Consider the following 17,468-nt stretch of genomic DNA (forward strand, 5'->3'; position numbering starts at 1 on the left):
AACATGAGAAGCCGTAGTAGCCACTACAGTTTGGGATCAGGCAGGCCCAGCAGCTCTCCTGGTGATCTTCAGGGACCCACAGTGATTACAAATTAGAGTCGAAAGCAAAATTCCTGTTATAAATACTTTCTGGGCCTGCTCCTGCTCCCTTGAAGCCAATGGGATCGTTGGTTAGGGGAGCAAGATCAAGACCTAGATTATTTCAACTGAAAATTTTAAAAAAATCAGATTCCCTTTGTACTCTGTGCTTCGTTGGCTATTTGCTTTTCTCTCGGCACGGACAAAGGAAACCCGCCAGTTAGTGCCGTTCTTTGCTTCTCTTGCCTTACTAGCATGAGGCTGCAGTGCTGGGAGTACAGATACGGCAAGGGAACTTTATGCCTAGGCTAATTCTTTTCCCTTCATATTGATTTTTTTAAATCTCACGATGCCATTCTGTAGACTTTGTAAAACCAATTCTTTAAACTTAATAAAACCTAAATGTTGGGTTTAAACTAACTGGCAGAGTTGCAAGATGTTCCAGTCAGGAAACTCTGTGTTTGTACAGCACCTAGCACAATGGGATGTCCATTTCTGTTTGGGCCTCTAGGTGCTAGAACAATAATAATAACTTCCCTAAGTGGAAGACAAGGTCAGTTGCCTATGTAAGGCCCGCGGTCCAAACAATCGGATCATAAAACCCCTTTGATATCACCAAGGATATTAAATGGCAACGTGAATGGAAATTGAAATCAACGCACCTTCAAAGCGTGCTACTTAAACTCACCTTTCAGTAAGAAAATCCTTGTCCCGTATTTCAGGGCCACAAATCGGAAGTAATCCCTCCACAGGAGTTCGAATATGACCCTAAAACACATCAGCCATGTCACCATTTTGCCTTTGATCAATATAAATACTGGGTGAAATCCTGACCCCACTGAAATCAATGGGGGCTTTGCCATTGACTTCAAACGAGCCAGGAGTTCACCCGCTGCTTACCTAATGGCAGTCACTAATAACATCCTGTGTTTGATTTAAATCAGGCAGCTTTGCAAACACGGTCATGTTACCAGCCCAGGCACAAAATCTATCAGCCCGACTTTTATCATAGACTCATAGACTTTAAGGTCAGAAGGGACCATTATGATCATCTAGTCTGACCTCCCGCATGATGCAGGCCACATCATGAGGATTAAAATAGAAAAAGACCTCATTGAGTGGAGTTTGCAGATCCCTTTCCAAACCCCACTCCAAGGCTTGAACAGCACCACTTCCAATCTGCTCTCCACTTAGGGTGACCAGATAGCAAATGTGAAAAATCGGGACGGGGGTGGGGGGGTAATAGGAGCCTATATAAGAAAAAGACCCAAAAATCGTGACTGTCCCTATAAAATCGGGACATCTGGTCACCCTATCTCCACTGCACTTCTGGGAGGTGCCGAGGTCCTGACTTGGCAAAGCACGTACATATTCTTAAGTGCTCTAGTGAAGGAGGAAGGGTTTAAGCACGGACCTCAATAGGAGTTGAAGGCACTCGGCACCTTTCAGGAGTGCTGACTAACTAGCAGGATCAAGTCCTTGGTGCTCACAGTTGCCCGGCATGTAAAGTCAGCTGTTAGCCATGCGCAAATAGCTGGTTTTATAAGCCATGGCTCCTGGACACTGAGACCAGCATCAACCCCTGGCTGGTCACGAATGTTCTGCTCATCTGATGTTTCTGCTCACAAGATCTCCCTGGAAGTCTGGCTTAGGTTATAGGCCAGGACACTTTGCCAAATGCTGAACAAGAGAACTACAGTCACGCAAACAAGATAAAATAAACCTCACACACTTATCAGATGCTTTGTGTTCAGCAGTGTTACCTATTTCAGTGATTGGGATCTGTTTAGCTTTTACATCATTTCCTTTCACACACACTTGGAAATGTTCATCCTTATAGTATCTGTGCTGTACATTTCTTGGATATCCAAGAGACAGAATTGGAAAAAAACAGGAAAAAACTAGCACATGAGTTTTGGAAATTTGTCACTTTTTTTATTTTTTTTTTTAAAGTTTTGGCCAGCACGAAACCACCCACCAAACTATTTTGAATCCAAATTTTGAATTTCAACAAAGAAAAACAACACTGACAATTTCTGATAATAAATTTTGTAGATGCTTTTTGGTTTTTTGACCAGAGAGCTGGCTAACATTTTTTTAAATCACAAAAATAGAAAAAAGATTTTTTTAAAACATTCACAATATTTTTTTTCCTGTCTTCTCAACCACATCTAGAGCTAGGCCCTGATCCTGCAAACACACATGAGTATACTTAACTTTACGACTGTTAGTAATGCCACTTATCACAGGGGTAGCCGTGTTAGTCTGGATCTGTAAAAAGCGACAAAGAGTCCTGTGGCACCTTATAAACTAACAGATGTATTGGAGCATAAGCTTTCGTGGGTGAATACCCACTTCATCAGACGCATGTAATGCCACTGAAATCCACGGGACTACTCCTGGCAGAATAGCTAAGCAGATGCATAAGTGTTTGCAGGATCGAAGCCACAGACTGCATGTTAAGGCTCTCAGAAACTAGGGTGATAGGGCTGATAAAGAAGGCAGGACAGACAGATTTTATTTTATCGTATTTCAAATATGGGGTCAAATCTTGCCCAAGTTACCGACATGAGAAATCTCATTTGCTCCAAAATGATCTTGTTTGTTAATTATTGTTTGGTCTTACTTATCTCATTATTTGTACAGCATCTTTGGGAAGGATGAAAAAATCACTGTATAATTATTACTTTTTATTAGCAACCATTATTTCCTCGTAATAATAATAATTGTTGATCATTTCTACTTACAAGACAACCAATGCCTCTTGGTGCCCAATGCAATCTAACAAAGCCAACTAACCAATATTAGAAACAGAAGCTCAAATGAGGCCCAGCAGCAGTCAGAAGACAGGTGCAGGAAACACTAATGTTAATCAAAAACAGTCGTCCTGACTCCTGAATCATTTCCTCTTATAGTCGCGTCTACAAACTAGATGCAAGTGTACATTTCAAAAAAAGAAAGCCATGATGATCTGTTTGTGTCCTACCAGTATGTGCTCTGATTTGCAGTTCTCTCTTTTTCATACTTCCGGATTTGCTCATAAATATATCGGGGTGAAATACAACCTAACGCCAGCCTGTAAACACAAAGAAAACATTTAAAAAGCCGGAACATTACAAGGGAATGAGATCTTTAGGCACATACAAAGAGAAAGGAAGGATTGCCTTGTGGTTAAGATGCTGGACTAGAACTCAGGACACCTTTGTTCAGTTCCCATTTCTGCCACTGACTCCCTGAATGACCTTGGTCAAGTCATGCAATCTCTCTTTGACTCAGCTTCACAGTGGGCGTGATAATCCCTCCTTCACAGGGAGAAACTCATTCATCTCTATGATTCCACAGTGATGGGAGTCATCGAGTACCTAAATGGTACTTTAGACAGGTAAGTTTGAAAATTTTGCCCTGGGTGACTTGCCCAAATTAATCAGTGGTTTAGTGATTTAACTAGTGAGTCAGTGACAAAACCAGAAATGGAACCCAGAACGTCAAATTCCCAGTCCTCAGTTCTAGCCATTGGAAAACCCTCCTTTGAATACAAGTCTATCTATGGTACTTATATGGCCACGCTGATTCTGGACACAACGGTGAAAATGACAGGGATTTGAGAAGTGCTTTTACCTTGATTGTATATGAATTTTATTTGAATGCATCTTGACTGGGCAGTCAGTGGAGCTAGTGGAAATGTTTAACAAGTTGATGAATTTTGAAAAAATATGGAGAAATTTTCCAAAAAGTTTTCCCAAGTTTTTGACCAGCTCAATATTTCTATCTGCGAAGTCAATTGGTAGCTGCAGGAAAATGTGACTGGCTGGAATTCTATTTGACCATTATAATTTTATCCTCCCAACGCCATCCCACGGCTCTTACGTACACAGAGAGGTGACTGAGGTTGCTCTGGAGCATATAGTACAGTGTGAGCACCTCAGCACATGGACCATCCTTATTCCGTTTGGAAAGCGCTTAGCTCATTGCGGATGCTACGAAAAATAAATAAGAATTCATGCGAACAACATCCTTTTACAAAGTAAAAAGAACCAGGAGTCCTTGTGGCACCTTAGAGACTAACAAATTTATTTGGGCATAAGCTTTCGTGGGCTAAACCCCACTTCATCAGATGCATGCAGTGGAAAATACAGTAGGAAGATATATATACACACAGAGAACATGAAAAAATGAGTGTTGCCATACCAACTCTAACGAGACTAATCAATTAAGGTGGTCTATTATCAACAGGAGAAAAAAAAACGTTTGTAGTGATAATCAGGATGGCCCATTTCCAACAGTTGATAAGAAGGTGTGAGTAACAGTAGGGGAAAAAAAATAGCATGGGGAAATAGTTTTTACTTTGTGTAATGACCCATCCACTCCCAGTCTTTATTCAAGCCTAATTTAATGTTACAAAGCAGTGGCCCATTAAAGTGCCACTAGGTGGCACCAGTCTTCACAGATGGAATATAGATCCCAATTTGAAAAGGAGAAATACCAGATTTTAATAGCTTCTATTGTTATGTGCAGTGCAGTTGTAGCTGGTTTGGTCCTAAGATATTAGAGAGAGTCAGCTTGAAATCTTGTTTCTTTCACCAACAGAAGCTGGTCCAATGAAAACCATTACCTCACCCACCTTGCCTCTCTAGATTTTAATAAAACACAAGAATGTTCCTAGAAAAAAAATGCTTTGATTGCCGTTCAGTCAGGGAAATGGGAGTCTTTAATACGGAGTGATCCTGTACCTGACTCTTTGCTAATTGATCAAATACTTAACACGCCCCCCTCAAGGCCCCGTAAACATTAGGACAAATTTGGCTCTGTTACGCAGTGTAAATCTGAAGCTAATTCAGTACCTCCCAGGATCAGGCTTATGGTCCCTACATAAAACAAGTATCATGTCTTAAAAAAAAAAAAAAAAAAAAAACCACACACAGATCAGATACTCTAATGTCCTCTGGTTGTTTTGCACCACTTCTGCAGTGCAGGGTGGCCATAAACCCAGCAGATCTGGCCAGTTGAAGATGGCCTCTGCCTGGCTTCCATGCTTGATCCCAGCTTTCAGTGCAGTGGGCACTGCCCCGGCATTTCCATTCCTCAGCAAGTCCCTGCTGTAACAACAGTCCCTTGCGGGCTGTCAGCAATTGGCCTACTGTGGAGCAGCCCTGAGGCTATTCCGCTTTGCCCTGGGACACTGAACCAGCCATAGGATCGGGGACAGGGGATAAAGGCATTTTACAGCTGCCTTTGCAACCCACCTTCAAGGGCATCTCAGACACAGCCACAGATCTATGCTAACCGAACTTGATGTTTCAACAGCCAAATGAAATCAAGGGAGAATATTTACCATGGTGCAAACTTGGTTGAATAATCTATTCCTATCAGTCCATTTCGAGTCTCCTTGTAAGATGCCACCAGGTTCTATCCAAGCAATAAAAAAGAAAAAAATTAAAAACCTTACATAGGCAGCCTGCAAGTTACGCTTTCCTGGATGTTTGAGACAGATATTTGTGCAGGGCAGTGCTCCCTCTAGTGACTGTCTAGCAGCATTATTCTGCTGTCAAATTATTTCCTCCAATGCACAATATTTAATGACCCCAGTAGCTTTTATTACAGCTCCTAGTTTATGTGTAATAAATTCTGCTTCCTGCTTTACTTTGTAGTAGACTTTTACAAGCACAATGGTAATATGGTCTCACTGATCCCTACTGGGAGTGATCAATCAACGAATCTGAATCAAGGACTAATTTCCAAAAGCCGGTTGCTGCGATAGCTGTTGGCCTGGCCCCTTGATCATTTGGATTTGAGGATCAGATTGGAAGCAATTTCTTTTGATTTTTGACTGCCCCATGGCTGCAGGTAACGGGTCACATTCTGATCTTCACTACACCCATGCCACCCAGATTTGCACTTCTAGGGCCAGATTCTCTGGTTCCACATCATCAAAGTGGGGATAAAAGAGGGTGCTAGGCATTCTGATTTTTTGTCTGGTCCCCAGTTCTGGTGCCTGTTACAGCAGCCCATGGGCTGCTCTAACTTGTACTGGGCTAACAGTACCCAAGGGAGTACCAGTACCACCAGCTACACAAAGCCAGAGTGCATCACACTCCAGCCACTTCTCCCGACCTGACATGTCTCTGTGCTGGAGGCTGAGGGGGTACAAGGGTCAGCTGTGACAGCTCTACACCAACCGGGAACCCAGCCTGAGTAAGGCGGACACCTAAGGGTTGATCTATAATAAGTAGCACCACCATCATTATATGAGTGTGAAAAAGACTGAGATGGAGCTAATCTCCTCCGACCTGCACAGGAAAAATGAACAGGTTTGCCCATTATTTGGCTCAGACACATGACAGCCGCCATCCAGACCAACCCCAGGGCCCTGCTGAGGTGAAAGCACAAACCCCTCCAGCTTGAGCTAAAGACCTAGGTTCTCAAGACGAGAGCTGTAACAGACCCATATCTCTGTGGATTGGGCACAGAGGGGGACATCTAACCCACACTCAGCAGCGGGTTAGATAAATATATTCTGCTTTATCAACTAATCCGTGCTGGGGCCTGGTGCACAATACACGACACAAGAAAATCATGTTGCACAGATGTCATGGAGTACACAGGGCCTTAGTCTAAATCTAGGCAGTGAGGCCTAGTGGATAGGGCACTAGTCTCTTCTTGGCTCTGACCTGCTGGGTGACTTCAGACAAGTCACTCTGCCTCTCTGTGCCTCAGTTTCCTCATCATCACGGAGATGATGATGCTGACCTCCTTTGCAGAGCTTTTTGAGGTCTATGGAGGAAGAGTGCTCCACAGGCAGAAAGGAAATCCTAGTGGGAGTTAAAACTGCTGCCTGCCCCGCTAGAGTGTCCTTGTGACAGGAGGAGGTGGGGGAGGACACTGGCAAGAAAATGCACACACTTACCGTGTCCCAGAAATAATGCTGAAGCCTCATTAAGGCCTGGGTCTCTCCTCCGCGGCAGGGGAAGGCTGTTCGCGGATCAGTCAGGGGATCTGCAGTGGAAAGCACCAGCTTGTTAGCATGAAAACGAGACACTGGAGACCGCTCAAAGATAGGGAGCTCAAAAAACCAAGGGAAAGTTGCCTTCAGGGCTATAGGCTTGAGTCTTGCTGAGTCAATATGGAAACATTGGTCTCTGTAACAAGTGAATGGGAACTCTCCTCTATGTAACCCCTTTAAGCGACCGGGCCACAAATGAGGGCTCCGAGTCTCCTAGCATTGAAGGGTGCTCTACTCCAGGCGGCAGAGACATGCTTTTAGAACGTGCAAGTCCCACGTTCAATGCTCACTGATGGCCCATCCAGCGGGAGGATGTCACCACACACATTCCGGGACGCTGGCAGAGGTGACAGCGCTTTGTCCTTCTATCCTGCCGTCCAGGGGTCTCCAAGCACTTACATTGGGAGGCTGAGTTCCATTTCAGCAGCTCATCATACACAGCTTTCCAGGGATTAATGTGCACGTTCTCTAGCTTATGGCACAGCCATTCTCAGTAATGATGTTAGGTGGGGCTATTCTCTGCTCTCAGCCAACACGCATTCTGCTCCTCTTTCCTGTACGTTGCTTCATGTGTGTATAAGTGAAAGCTAAGATCGTTCCTTTCAAAACTGAAGTTAATTTCGAAAGTATTTCATTTTTGGTTGACTGTTTTAAATTGTTGGGCAAATCTGTACATTAATGCCTAAGTAGCCAAACCATTTAAAGATTTTTCCAATTACTTAGATTGTAAATTCCTTCGAGTAGGGACCATCTATTTGTTCTGTGTTTGTACAGTGCCTTGCACAATGGGGTCCTGGTTCTTGCCTCGGGTTCCTAAGTCCACAATAATACTAATACTATTACTAATAAAGTTAGTAAATTTAGCTTCAAACCTCTTTATAATTATTCCCTTTTAAAAATAAGTAGACAGAGGCAGAGCTACATGTAGCCCACCTTTTCAAGAGCGGTCACGAGTTTGGGATGCTTCCATTTTTGGGTGTCCCCCATGCAACACCTTGGGATCTGATTTGCAGAGTTGTCGAGCACCCTCAACTCCACCTGAATTCAACGGGAGCAGCAGCAGCTGAATTGTTTTGGGGCAACGTTTTCCTACCCTTCTGTCCAAACTCCTCAGGCACGGGGATGCATCCGTCTTCTACCCCTGGGGCCAGAGGCTTTAGTTGATCTGGCATCTGTACAGTGGGACGGACTTTGGCCTGAGCCTCCACTGCTTTTCGGAACTGGGTATAGACATCAGGCAACCTGCGTGGATTACAGCAGTTAGGACTGCCCAGGGAACAGGCCCTCATGGCTTTCACCACACAGCAATACGCTACCACAGCGCAGTAAGTCTTTGAAGGGGCAGGGTGAATATTTTAACTGTGAGCGTGTGACCTTAGGAACCCTTTAATGCTGACTTGTAAAGGGTCCAATGTTTTGTCAGCAACTCCAATCAGGCCTGACAAACTCACTACACCAAACGCATTGTTGTCATAGTATTTATCTATATAGAATGCTGTGTGAGGTATCAAATGAAAGCTGATACACTGGTCATTAATATCATTGTGAATTGAATGTACAAACACTGTATGAGGAATTATGGATACTAATTGATATTATGCTATCAAGTCTGCAACCAAACCAAGGGAGAAACTGGTTTCTTCCAGACAAGAGGAAAGGTAGTTATCCCACAGTCCCTAATGTACGTTAAAGAAGCCCCATTTGGGTGAGGGCCAAACTCCGTCACCAGAAAAGCAGCTCTGGGGGATACCTCTGGCAGATGTAGTAAAATGGAGGGCGGATGAAATGATCTGGATTTCCCCAGTTCCTCAGCACAGGAGTGTGGGAGGGAAGAAACCCTCAGTGCGGGGCTCAGAGAGCAGGTCTGAAAAAAGCCAGGCCCAGCACTGCCAATGCAAAGTCAGGGCTGCTCCTATCTAGCCACTGCACTCAGTACAGGGGGCTACGCTGAGCACAGACGCCACTCGCCCCACTGCCTCATGACCAAGCTGTGAGCAACAGCTCCGCCCTGCCCTGCGGGCACTGCAGTAACCCAGCCGTGTGGGCACCAGCGCAACATGGGACAAACAAAGAAGCAACAGGACCAAACTGTGCCTTGGGGGGAGGTGAAAACAATAAATAAGTAAATGGCCGCCCCCCCCCTCCCCATCACTGGTGCACTAGGTCAACAGGCCCCTCACCTCCTGGGACAGAGGGACCAACCGGCCTCTCCCTGACCCTCTCCTGTGGTGCAGGTGGGCCTACAGGCCCCACCCCCACCCATTGGTGCAGGTGGGCCAAACATGCCCCGCCCCTCCCCATTGGTGCAGGTGGGGCAAACAGGCCCCGCCCCTTCCCTCCAATGTGGTGCAGGTGAGCTAAACAGCCCCCTCACCCCAACACTGGTGCAGATGAGCCAAGAGGCCCCTGGGGCAAAGCCTCAGCTGTTGTCATAACTCCATTAAAGCCAAGAGAGCGATGACAATGGATCTGCCCCCTGAACTTGCAGGGAACGCAGTGGCGGAGGGGAGAATGGGCAGCATCCCCAGGCACAGAGTGAAGGCGGAGACCAGCCTACCTGGAAATGTGTCTGAACGGCAGGTCGTCCCGGTGATAGAGAGTGGATGCCCAGAAGGTTTGGATCTTCACCCCGTGCTGAACGCACACCCGTTGCAGCGCCTTCTCCACGTCCAGCTCCTCCTTCGTCGCCTAGCACCAACGGGGACAAAAGCAGTGGGACGCTCTTCTGTCTGCGCACCCAACGTGCAGCTGGACACGCAGCTGAGCGCGTCTGGGGTTCCTCACGCACACTGACCCCCGCTCCTATGTCCTCCCCTTTGCCAGATTTGGCTTTGGTCTCAATCCCTTGCACCCCTCCCATTAAGAGATGAGCACAACCAAAATGGCAACAATTCCTATAGACGGTATATCCTGGGTTCCATTTATTAGATCAACATACATCAGCTGTACCCAGCTGCCCCTCGTCCTGTCCACTATTACAGCCTGATCCCGCACCCAGGGTAGCCAATGGGAGTCCACAGGCCTTGGAACAAGCTGTTAGTTGGCCAATTTCTTGTAGGCATCATAGCAGAGTTGGCTGTTGGGAAGGAATTTGAAGGAGAAGAGGAACAGCTCAAGGAGGGCAATTCACGTGCAGAGGGCAATGTGGCAGAAGGCATAAAGGACTGGGTCCATGGCCCACTGATATGCAGGGGAATCTTTCCACTCACACAGTGGGCTGTGCATCATGCCCAGAGAGAGTTGCAGGATGGATGGTCGAGTCAGGCGCCGCTGGTGGAGCCAGGAGTCGATGTGACAAGATGGGGTAAGTAGGGAGGGCACAGCTGTGACAGACCTTAAACTCGGGTTAAGCTGCTTGTGCTGGGTGGATTAATGGATTTTTAAATCCAGATCAAGGCAAAGGCATGAAATTCTGGCTTTCCCAAGGACTGTGGCTAGGGTTGCCAACTCTGACTGAAGCTATTCCGGGAGATTTTTTCCCCCAGCATGACATAGTGTCATTTCCTTCAAATATCCTAATAAAATCTCCCGGATTGCTGCGGGAGATCGATGCCAATTCCGGGAGACTCCAGGCCAGTCCTGGAGGGTTGGCAACCCTGCTGTGGCTGTGATTCAGATTGGTGGCTAGGGACTTCGCAAGTTTCCAATAGCCACTAACAATCAGCTCACTGAGGATAAGCTGACACAGCCCCCATCACTGCCCCAAACCATACATCTGGCTCCCTCCTCAGCCCTGTTCTGGCCTCTGACACATAGTTGGGCAGTTCTGATTCCAACCAGAAGAGGGCAGTGGTGGCCCCTCCGTGCCAGCCAGTTCATCATCATGACACTTCTACTTCTCTGACTGCAGGAAAATACCCTGCTGCTCCCTCCTTGCCCATGCAGCTGCTACATCAGAACAGTCAATTCCTTATTCTCCTCCAGAACCGCTGCGCAGAAACTGGTGAGCTCCACTTCTGCCAACGGAATGACGTCCCACCATCAAGACAAGTCTCTCCTCTTTTGCTTCCTCACCGTTCTCCATCTGAATGCAGGGGTGCCCGCACTGCCTCCATTTCCCTATACACAGCTTTGCTGGGGCCTCCTTGCTCCCGCTGCACCCTGCCTGCCTGCCTGCTGCTGGCTCTCAGTCTGAGCAAGGAGCCAGGGTACGGCAGCGTGTGCATATCATTTCTGCAGTTCGAGGGGCACACAGCAGTTTCCAGTCGGAGGGAGAATATTGCTCCACCCCTGAGCCTCAGCCCAGCTCTGTCCACCAGCATCCAGAAACTGCTTTAGAATCATAGAATATCAGGGTTGGAAGGGACCTCAGGAGATCATCTAGTTCAACCCCCTGCTCAAAGCAGGACCAATCCCCAACTAAATCATCCCAGTGCCTCAGAGTGGCCACTTACAACCAGCACCCTGTATCCCCTATAGGTCACCCACAACTGACTCCCATCAGCCACTTGGACTTAAGACCTCTCTGGGAATTAGCCAGCTTCTGAAGGGTTAATGACATGACAGCAGCAGAGAACATCTCTGACGCTGAATTCACAGGCCAGGCAAGTCCAATACTGCCTTGCACTGAAAGGTCTTGCCAATTTTATGCTGAGCCAACATAGTTCAAACCTTTCCTTTACCTCTTCATGGAAAGCCACGGCAGCCACGGTGCCCAGCTGCGTAATAAGATCATGAACCACATCTTCTGGATTCCCTTTCCTTACCACCAAATTACTGCGGACACACAAAATTGGAATGAATTAGGCTTGATGCTATTATTTATTATTATTAATTATTTGTATGACCCTGGCGCCTAGGAGCTCCAGTCATGGACCAGGAGCCCGAGACACCAGTTGGATACAGCCAGAGAGAGGCAGGAGCATAAAAAGAGAGACAATATTTATTATTGCCTTTCTTGTCCTTTCTTCTCCTTTCCCCCACTTTCACCTGCACATGGACCTCACTGTTTATGACCTGTTGAATGCAGACTGTGTGGGATCATAGTTAAAGTGACACTGTCAGGACATAAGAACTTAAGAATTGCCATACTGGGTCAGACAAAGGTCCATCTAGCCCAGTATCCTGTCTTTCGACAGTGGCCAATGCCAGGTGCTTCAGAGGGAATGAACAGAACAAGCAATCATCAAGCGATCCAATTTAAACTTAATGCTTAGACTGTGCAAAAACACTGCTTCAAGAAAAGGCTTGGCTGGGTTTTGGTGGGGGGCCTAGGGAGACATGCCGTGGAAATGGTTGTTTGCCTCTACATTCTCAACATGGACTTGAGAGCTGTATGCACGGGGAGGCACCACTATGCAGTGATCTAAGGTGAGGGAGAGTTACGATCTGGTCTGTTAATACTATGGCATTGAAAGGACATGCCAAATATTAACAGATGGAGCATAGGTCTGAATGTTCTTAAAAACCAGAGGTCTTTGCCATTTGAGCTAAAGAAGAATCTCTTATCTGCAGAGATGTTAGGTCTTATATGTGGCCTTTGTGAGTCAGTCACAAGGCATCACCCGTGTTTGAGCAATTCTGATTCTCTCCTGTACAGGTGCCAGTGGCACATACACATACTGGCCAGTTCATTACCTTTGTTAGGGATTCTAATTGGTCCTCCTAAACTAGCATAATCCCTTTCATGGACCATAGTGTATTGCAGACCTAAAGGAATTCTTCTGGTGTTGTGATCCACAAACTGCCACCACTGCACCCTCTCAGGAGCGGGGCAAGCCAACTGCTGCATATTCTGCTACCCAAGGGCTAACATTATCTTGCTGTGATAATAATAAAATTAAGAAAAAGGTGCTTGGAAGATTTTAGATCCTAATAACTTTCCCTGACCAGTATGGACAAGAAGATTTTCCTGAGGACTGTGTTATCAGTGGTATAACACCGAGCTATGGGCTATACAGAAAGCCATGGCCCATGTTGGTCTGGGAAAACATCTTTCATACATCAAGGGCTCAAGCCAACTACGAGATGAAACTCCCTAGGGATAGGAAGGATGGTCCAATGGTTAGAGCACTGGCTTGACACTAGGGAGACCAGTGTGCAACTCTCTCCTCTACCACAGATTTCCTGTTACTTAGCCAATCTATGCCTCAGTTTCCATCTATAAAATGGGGATAAAAGTACTTCCCTACTACACAAGGGTGTTGTGAGAATAAATACTTTATATAATGTGAGGTGCTCAGATATTATGGTAATGGAGGCCGTAAAAGAACCTTAGATAGATATCCCATAACTGCTGACCATGGGGTTTCTTGCATAATCTTCTGAAACATCTGGTGCTGGCTGTTGCCACAGACAAGCTATTGGGCTAGCATGGGAATTCCTGTGTTTTTATGGTACTAGCAATAGGTGGTCAAACATGGTTGTCACTAGCATTGCTTGCTCCATAGGACAGACAAGTTTTAAGGAAGAGGAGGGGGAAGAATAAAGTGGGTTAAAAAATAAAACACTCATGTTTATGACAAATCCCCCCTGTACCTTCCTTTTTTCTTGAGTGTTTGCCTTAGATCCTTCACGCTTTCCAGTAAAAATTTGAGTCGATGAGGCCCAGTCTTTGGGAAACCATAGTAATAGGTTCTTAGGTATTGTCTTGGATCAAAGCAGTAGAGAGGAATGACATAGTCTGCGTTATTCTGAGCCCAGCGTAGTACCTGGAAGTACAGAGAGGAGCAGTTAAAGATGTCAATGCTCCATGTGTTCTCTTTCTGTACAGCAATTAATAGCACCATTTCAATTTGTCTTTATTCAGCCTCGTAATGAAAAAGGAAGACATGCAACTGGATATTGTACTGTAGGTTTATTATATTACAGGGTCTCTCCCTCTCTTCCAGGGCCTGATCCTGCACAGACTTTGTATGCAAAACTCCCATTGACTTAAAAGAGACCAAGATCAGAGCCCCAATGTGTCTATCACCTTGGTATCTAGGTGCCAGCTATAAAAATTAGAGACTTCCTCAAAGGGGCTTACACAGCACAGAGATGAAAGGTAGGTATGTCCATGCCAGCTGAGTCAGTAATCACATCCCCACAGAAGTGACAAAGAGTCCTGTGGCACCTTATAGACTAACAGGAGCATAAGCTTTCATGGGTGAATACCCATTCTGGGTACTCACCCATGAAAGCTTATGCTCCAATACGTCTGTTAATCTATAAGGTGCCACAGGACTCTTTGTCGCTTTTTACAGATCAAGACTAACACGGCTCCACCTCTGATACTTGATCCCCACAGAAGCGCCTCAAGGCTAACTGGGGAATGCTGCTGTTTTATGGCTGCCCTCTCCAGCCTCCCCCTTCCCATGCACAGAGCTGGAACCCTTCATTGCAGTTACCACGGGGCCTGGGGACAATGAGGCAGTGACAGGGGCACTCTCCCATGCCATCCCCACTCTTGCCCTAGGCTGGGATCTGCCGGACTCTCAGACCCTCTGCTGGCAGGCGGAGAGGTTAAAACGTGGCCCTAATTTAACAGGCTAAAATGTGTGGACAGCGTCCAGAATAAGGGTCAGGGTACAGGGCATGAAAGCCCCCATGGCAATATTTGTAATAGGGGTGGTGCTATCTCCAGAGTGCTGGTCAAATTCCAACCTGGGCAATTGCCATTGGCCTCCCTAAATTCCCCTCTAGTCACACAAGACACTGCATTGATGCTTGGGCTCCTAAAACTGGTAGCATTGGTAGCATTGGTATGTGTCGCTCAGAGCTCTGCCTTTCACCTCCAAAGATCCCGATAGCTCCCACCCCTGCCTCCCAGGGGGGACGTTTGGCGATCTCACGTCTTGCGCCAGGTATTTGTTATAGCACCGGCCATCCAAGCACATTGCAAAGAACCACCCCAGCTATCATAACCCCTGGATTTCCTAGGGCAATGCAGATCATTATTATGCACGGATCATTCCTACTGTCAGCAGGGACATCAGAGAGCCCCTTTCCCCCACCCAACAGGCCCTGCTACCCCCTGCCAGCCCCCTCGCTTCCCCCACTCCGAACCCTCCCGCCGGCCCTGCCCCTGTGGCCTCAGCAGCAGGCTAGGGTCCCCCAGCCCGCTCCGGCCCCGGGATCGGCGCCCCAAACCCCGGCTCTCAGCAGCGGCCCGCGGGGGCGGAGCTCAGAGGCGCCCGGGTTACATAAAGCCACGTGCGGGCAGCACGGAAAACAGCTGCAACGCGCTCCCGGGCGGGCCGGGGGTCTCAGCGCCCGGGGAGAGGGTGGCCCAGCCCGGTGCCCCGCGGGCTGCAGCCGCGGCCGCGCCCATCGCCCCCAGCCCGGCCGGCGGCGCCGCCTGCCCCCACCTCGCTGTCGTGGTAGCGCAGGTCACTGCGCAGTAGGCAGATCACCGTCCTCGGCGCGGCCCCCGACATGCTGCCGGCCGCCCCCCGCCCGGCCCGCGGCTGCCCGGCTCGGAGGAGGAGCCGCTCCGCAGCCCTGGCCAGGCGCCGTGCCAAGGCCAACCCCTGCCGGGCGTGCCCCGGCCCCGCTGCGGAGACAGGGCAGGGCGACGAACGAGGGGCCGCGGGGCAGGGCTCAGCCGCCCAGGCTCGCTCCGCCCGGGGCTCAGTTTGCGCTTACGGGTGGCATTTTCCCACCCGCTTCCGACAGTCACGCCTGGTTTCCAGGCGCCGTGATCTCTCAGTGCCTAAATGCAGCTGCCCCCAGGTTTTCCCATTCTGGCCTACAACTACCCCGTCCCCACAATCACAACACAAGGTCCACATAGCAGCGCCGCAGGGTGGCTCTAGTCTAATGATGACTGGGTTATCTGAAATGTAAACAAACACCCCGCCCCCCAACAAATCAATCAACTCAAACAAATATCCCAAGCAGAGACTTTCCCCTGAAACAGAAGCGCCAGAAACGCCATGAAGTCCACTTTGGGATTTGCTCCTGCTATTGACCTTGGGCAGCGGTATGAAACCTTCCGAGATCGATAGATACGCGGCAGCAACGTGCACAGGGCAGTAAAAGTAACATACACCAAAACATTCTCTGTCTATGTTGACAGCCTGGAAAATAGACCCAAGCTATGTCTCAACTGGCACTTCTGTCGGTATAACTGGTGTTGCTCGGAGTGTGAAAAAACACCCCTCTGAGCGACATCAGTTACACCGACAGAAGTGCTGGTGTGGACAGCGCTATGTCGGCGGGAGACGCTCTCCCGCCAACATAGCTACCGCTGCTTGTTGGAAGTGGTTTAATTATGTCAACGGGAGAACTCTCTCCTGTTGGCAAAGAGTGGCTACACGAGCAATCTCACAGTTGCATCGGTCCAGCTGTGCTGATGTAAGCTCACGAGTGTATTCATGGCACCAGAAAGAGAAGATATGGTGCTATCTGGAGGAGATACAAGGGAAGGAGTCCCTTTTTCTCATCATCCAGGCAGTCTCCCTATAGACCTTGTCTCCACAGCTCAGAACAGAATGGCTGAAATCTCCTCCGTGGTGCGCATATAAGGGAGTGCTTTCAGCAGGGTTCCTGGCAAGGTTTCAGTGGGCAAAGTTTGGGTACCACTGTGATGGAGCAGATCACCGTCCTCGGCGCGGCCCTTTAGCCATGGGTGGGCGCAAACCCAAGAGGAGGAGTGGGAGGAAGCAGGCCACAGAGAGGCTGTGGAGCGGCTGTGGTATCTCCTGCTCCCTTATGGAGAGCAGTGGATCCACATAGCCGTAATAGATCCTTGCTTCTGCACCTCCCACCTCACTCCTAGCTCTCTGCTTTGTTCCACCCCACCCAGAGGTGCATAACAATGGCATGGATTCCCCGAGTCCGGCCTTTGCATGCACAGGGTCATATTGGTTCAGGCTGGGGAGCCTTGATAAAGATTTGCCCTGTAAAGCAGAACCCATTGGTGTATAGGCCAACTTCCTAGGGAACTCACCAAATCGTTATCAACGCTTATTAAAAGCGACTGGTCACTACCGAGCATCAATAGCGTCTTTTGTTCCTATCACTAATAACTGTGATTGGAGTCAAAGGCTTGCCTCATCCCATTGCTTCTGTAGTTCAACGGTGACACATCCCTTACTCAGAGTCCAGATTACTCACAGAATTGTCCTCGAGATCCATTTTGCATTCAACATTTATACTTAGTAACAAAAGGATTTGTGCAACACTCCTTACCTACCTCACTGGGTGTTCAGCCAAATTCCACCCCCAGGGGAACTCTACTGGCGCCCAGGGTTAGGATAATAGACCGGGAGGGGGACTGGGATGCGGCATCCAGAAAGTGAATTGCAGCAGTTCATCTGGGCGTCTGGCCTTAGTCCTGAAGTTTGGAACGTTCCATTGATTCAATTTTTCCAATGGAGCCAGATCCTGATTCCTGGATGCTCCAGAGAAACGCTAGGCTGTTGTGACACCCAACTTGCATCGAGCAGGGAGTCCTTGTTTTGTTTCC

At 48.0% G+C, this 17,468-nt stretch overlaps 1 protein-coding gene across 1 annotated transcript in view; it reads right to left on the bottom strand.

Annotated features, from left to right (window-relative positions):
- Positions 1 to 15,483, bottom strand: part of LOC128830811 (cryptochrome DASH-like) — a 30,827-nt gene extending 15,344 nt beyond the window's left edge. The window contains exons 1-9 of the mRNA XM_054016596.1: positions 15,367 to 15,483; positions 13,556 to 13,728; positions 11,701 to 11,794; positions 9,636 to 9,766; positions 8,172 to 8,320; positions 6,983 to 7,071; positions 5,411 to 5,484; positions 3,065 to 3,154; positions 767 to 846 (exon numbers count right to left, since the gene is read on the bottom strand). Coding sequence (XP_053872571.1) covers positions 767 to 846; positions 3,065 to 3,154; positions 5,411 to 5,484; positions 6,983 to 7,071; positions 8,172 to 8,320; positions 9,636 to 9,766; positions 11,701 to 11,794; positions 13,556 to 13,728; positions 15,367 to 15,435 — 949 coding nt within the window. The 5' untranslated portion in view covers positions 15,436 to 15,483. The remainder of the gene's footprint in view (positions 1 to 766; positions 847 to 3,064; positions 3,155 to 5,410; positions 5,485 to 6,982; positions 7,072 to 8,171; positions 8,321 to 9,635; positions 9,767 to 11,700; positions 11,795 to 13,555; positions 13,729 to 15,366) is intronic.
- Positions 15,484 to 17,468: the final 1,985 nt, after the last annotated feature.

Source organism: Malaclemys terrapin, chromosome 2 (assembly GCF_027887155.1).
Source record: "Malaclemys terrapin pileata isolate rMalTer1 chromosome 2, rMalTer1.hap1, whole genome shotgun sequence".
NCBI lineage: Eukaryota > Metazoa > Chordata > Testudines > Emydidae > Malaclemys > Malaclemys terrapin.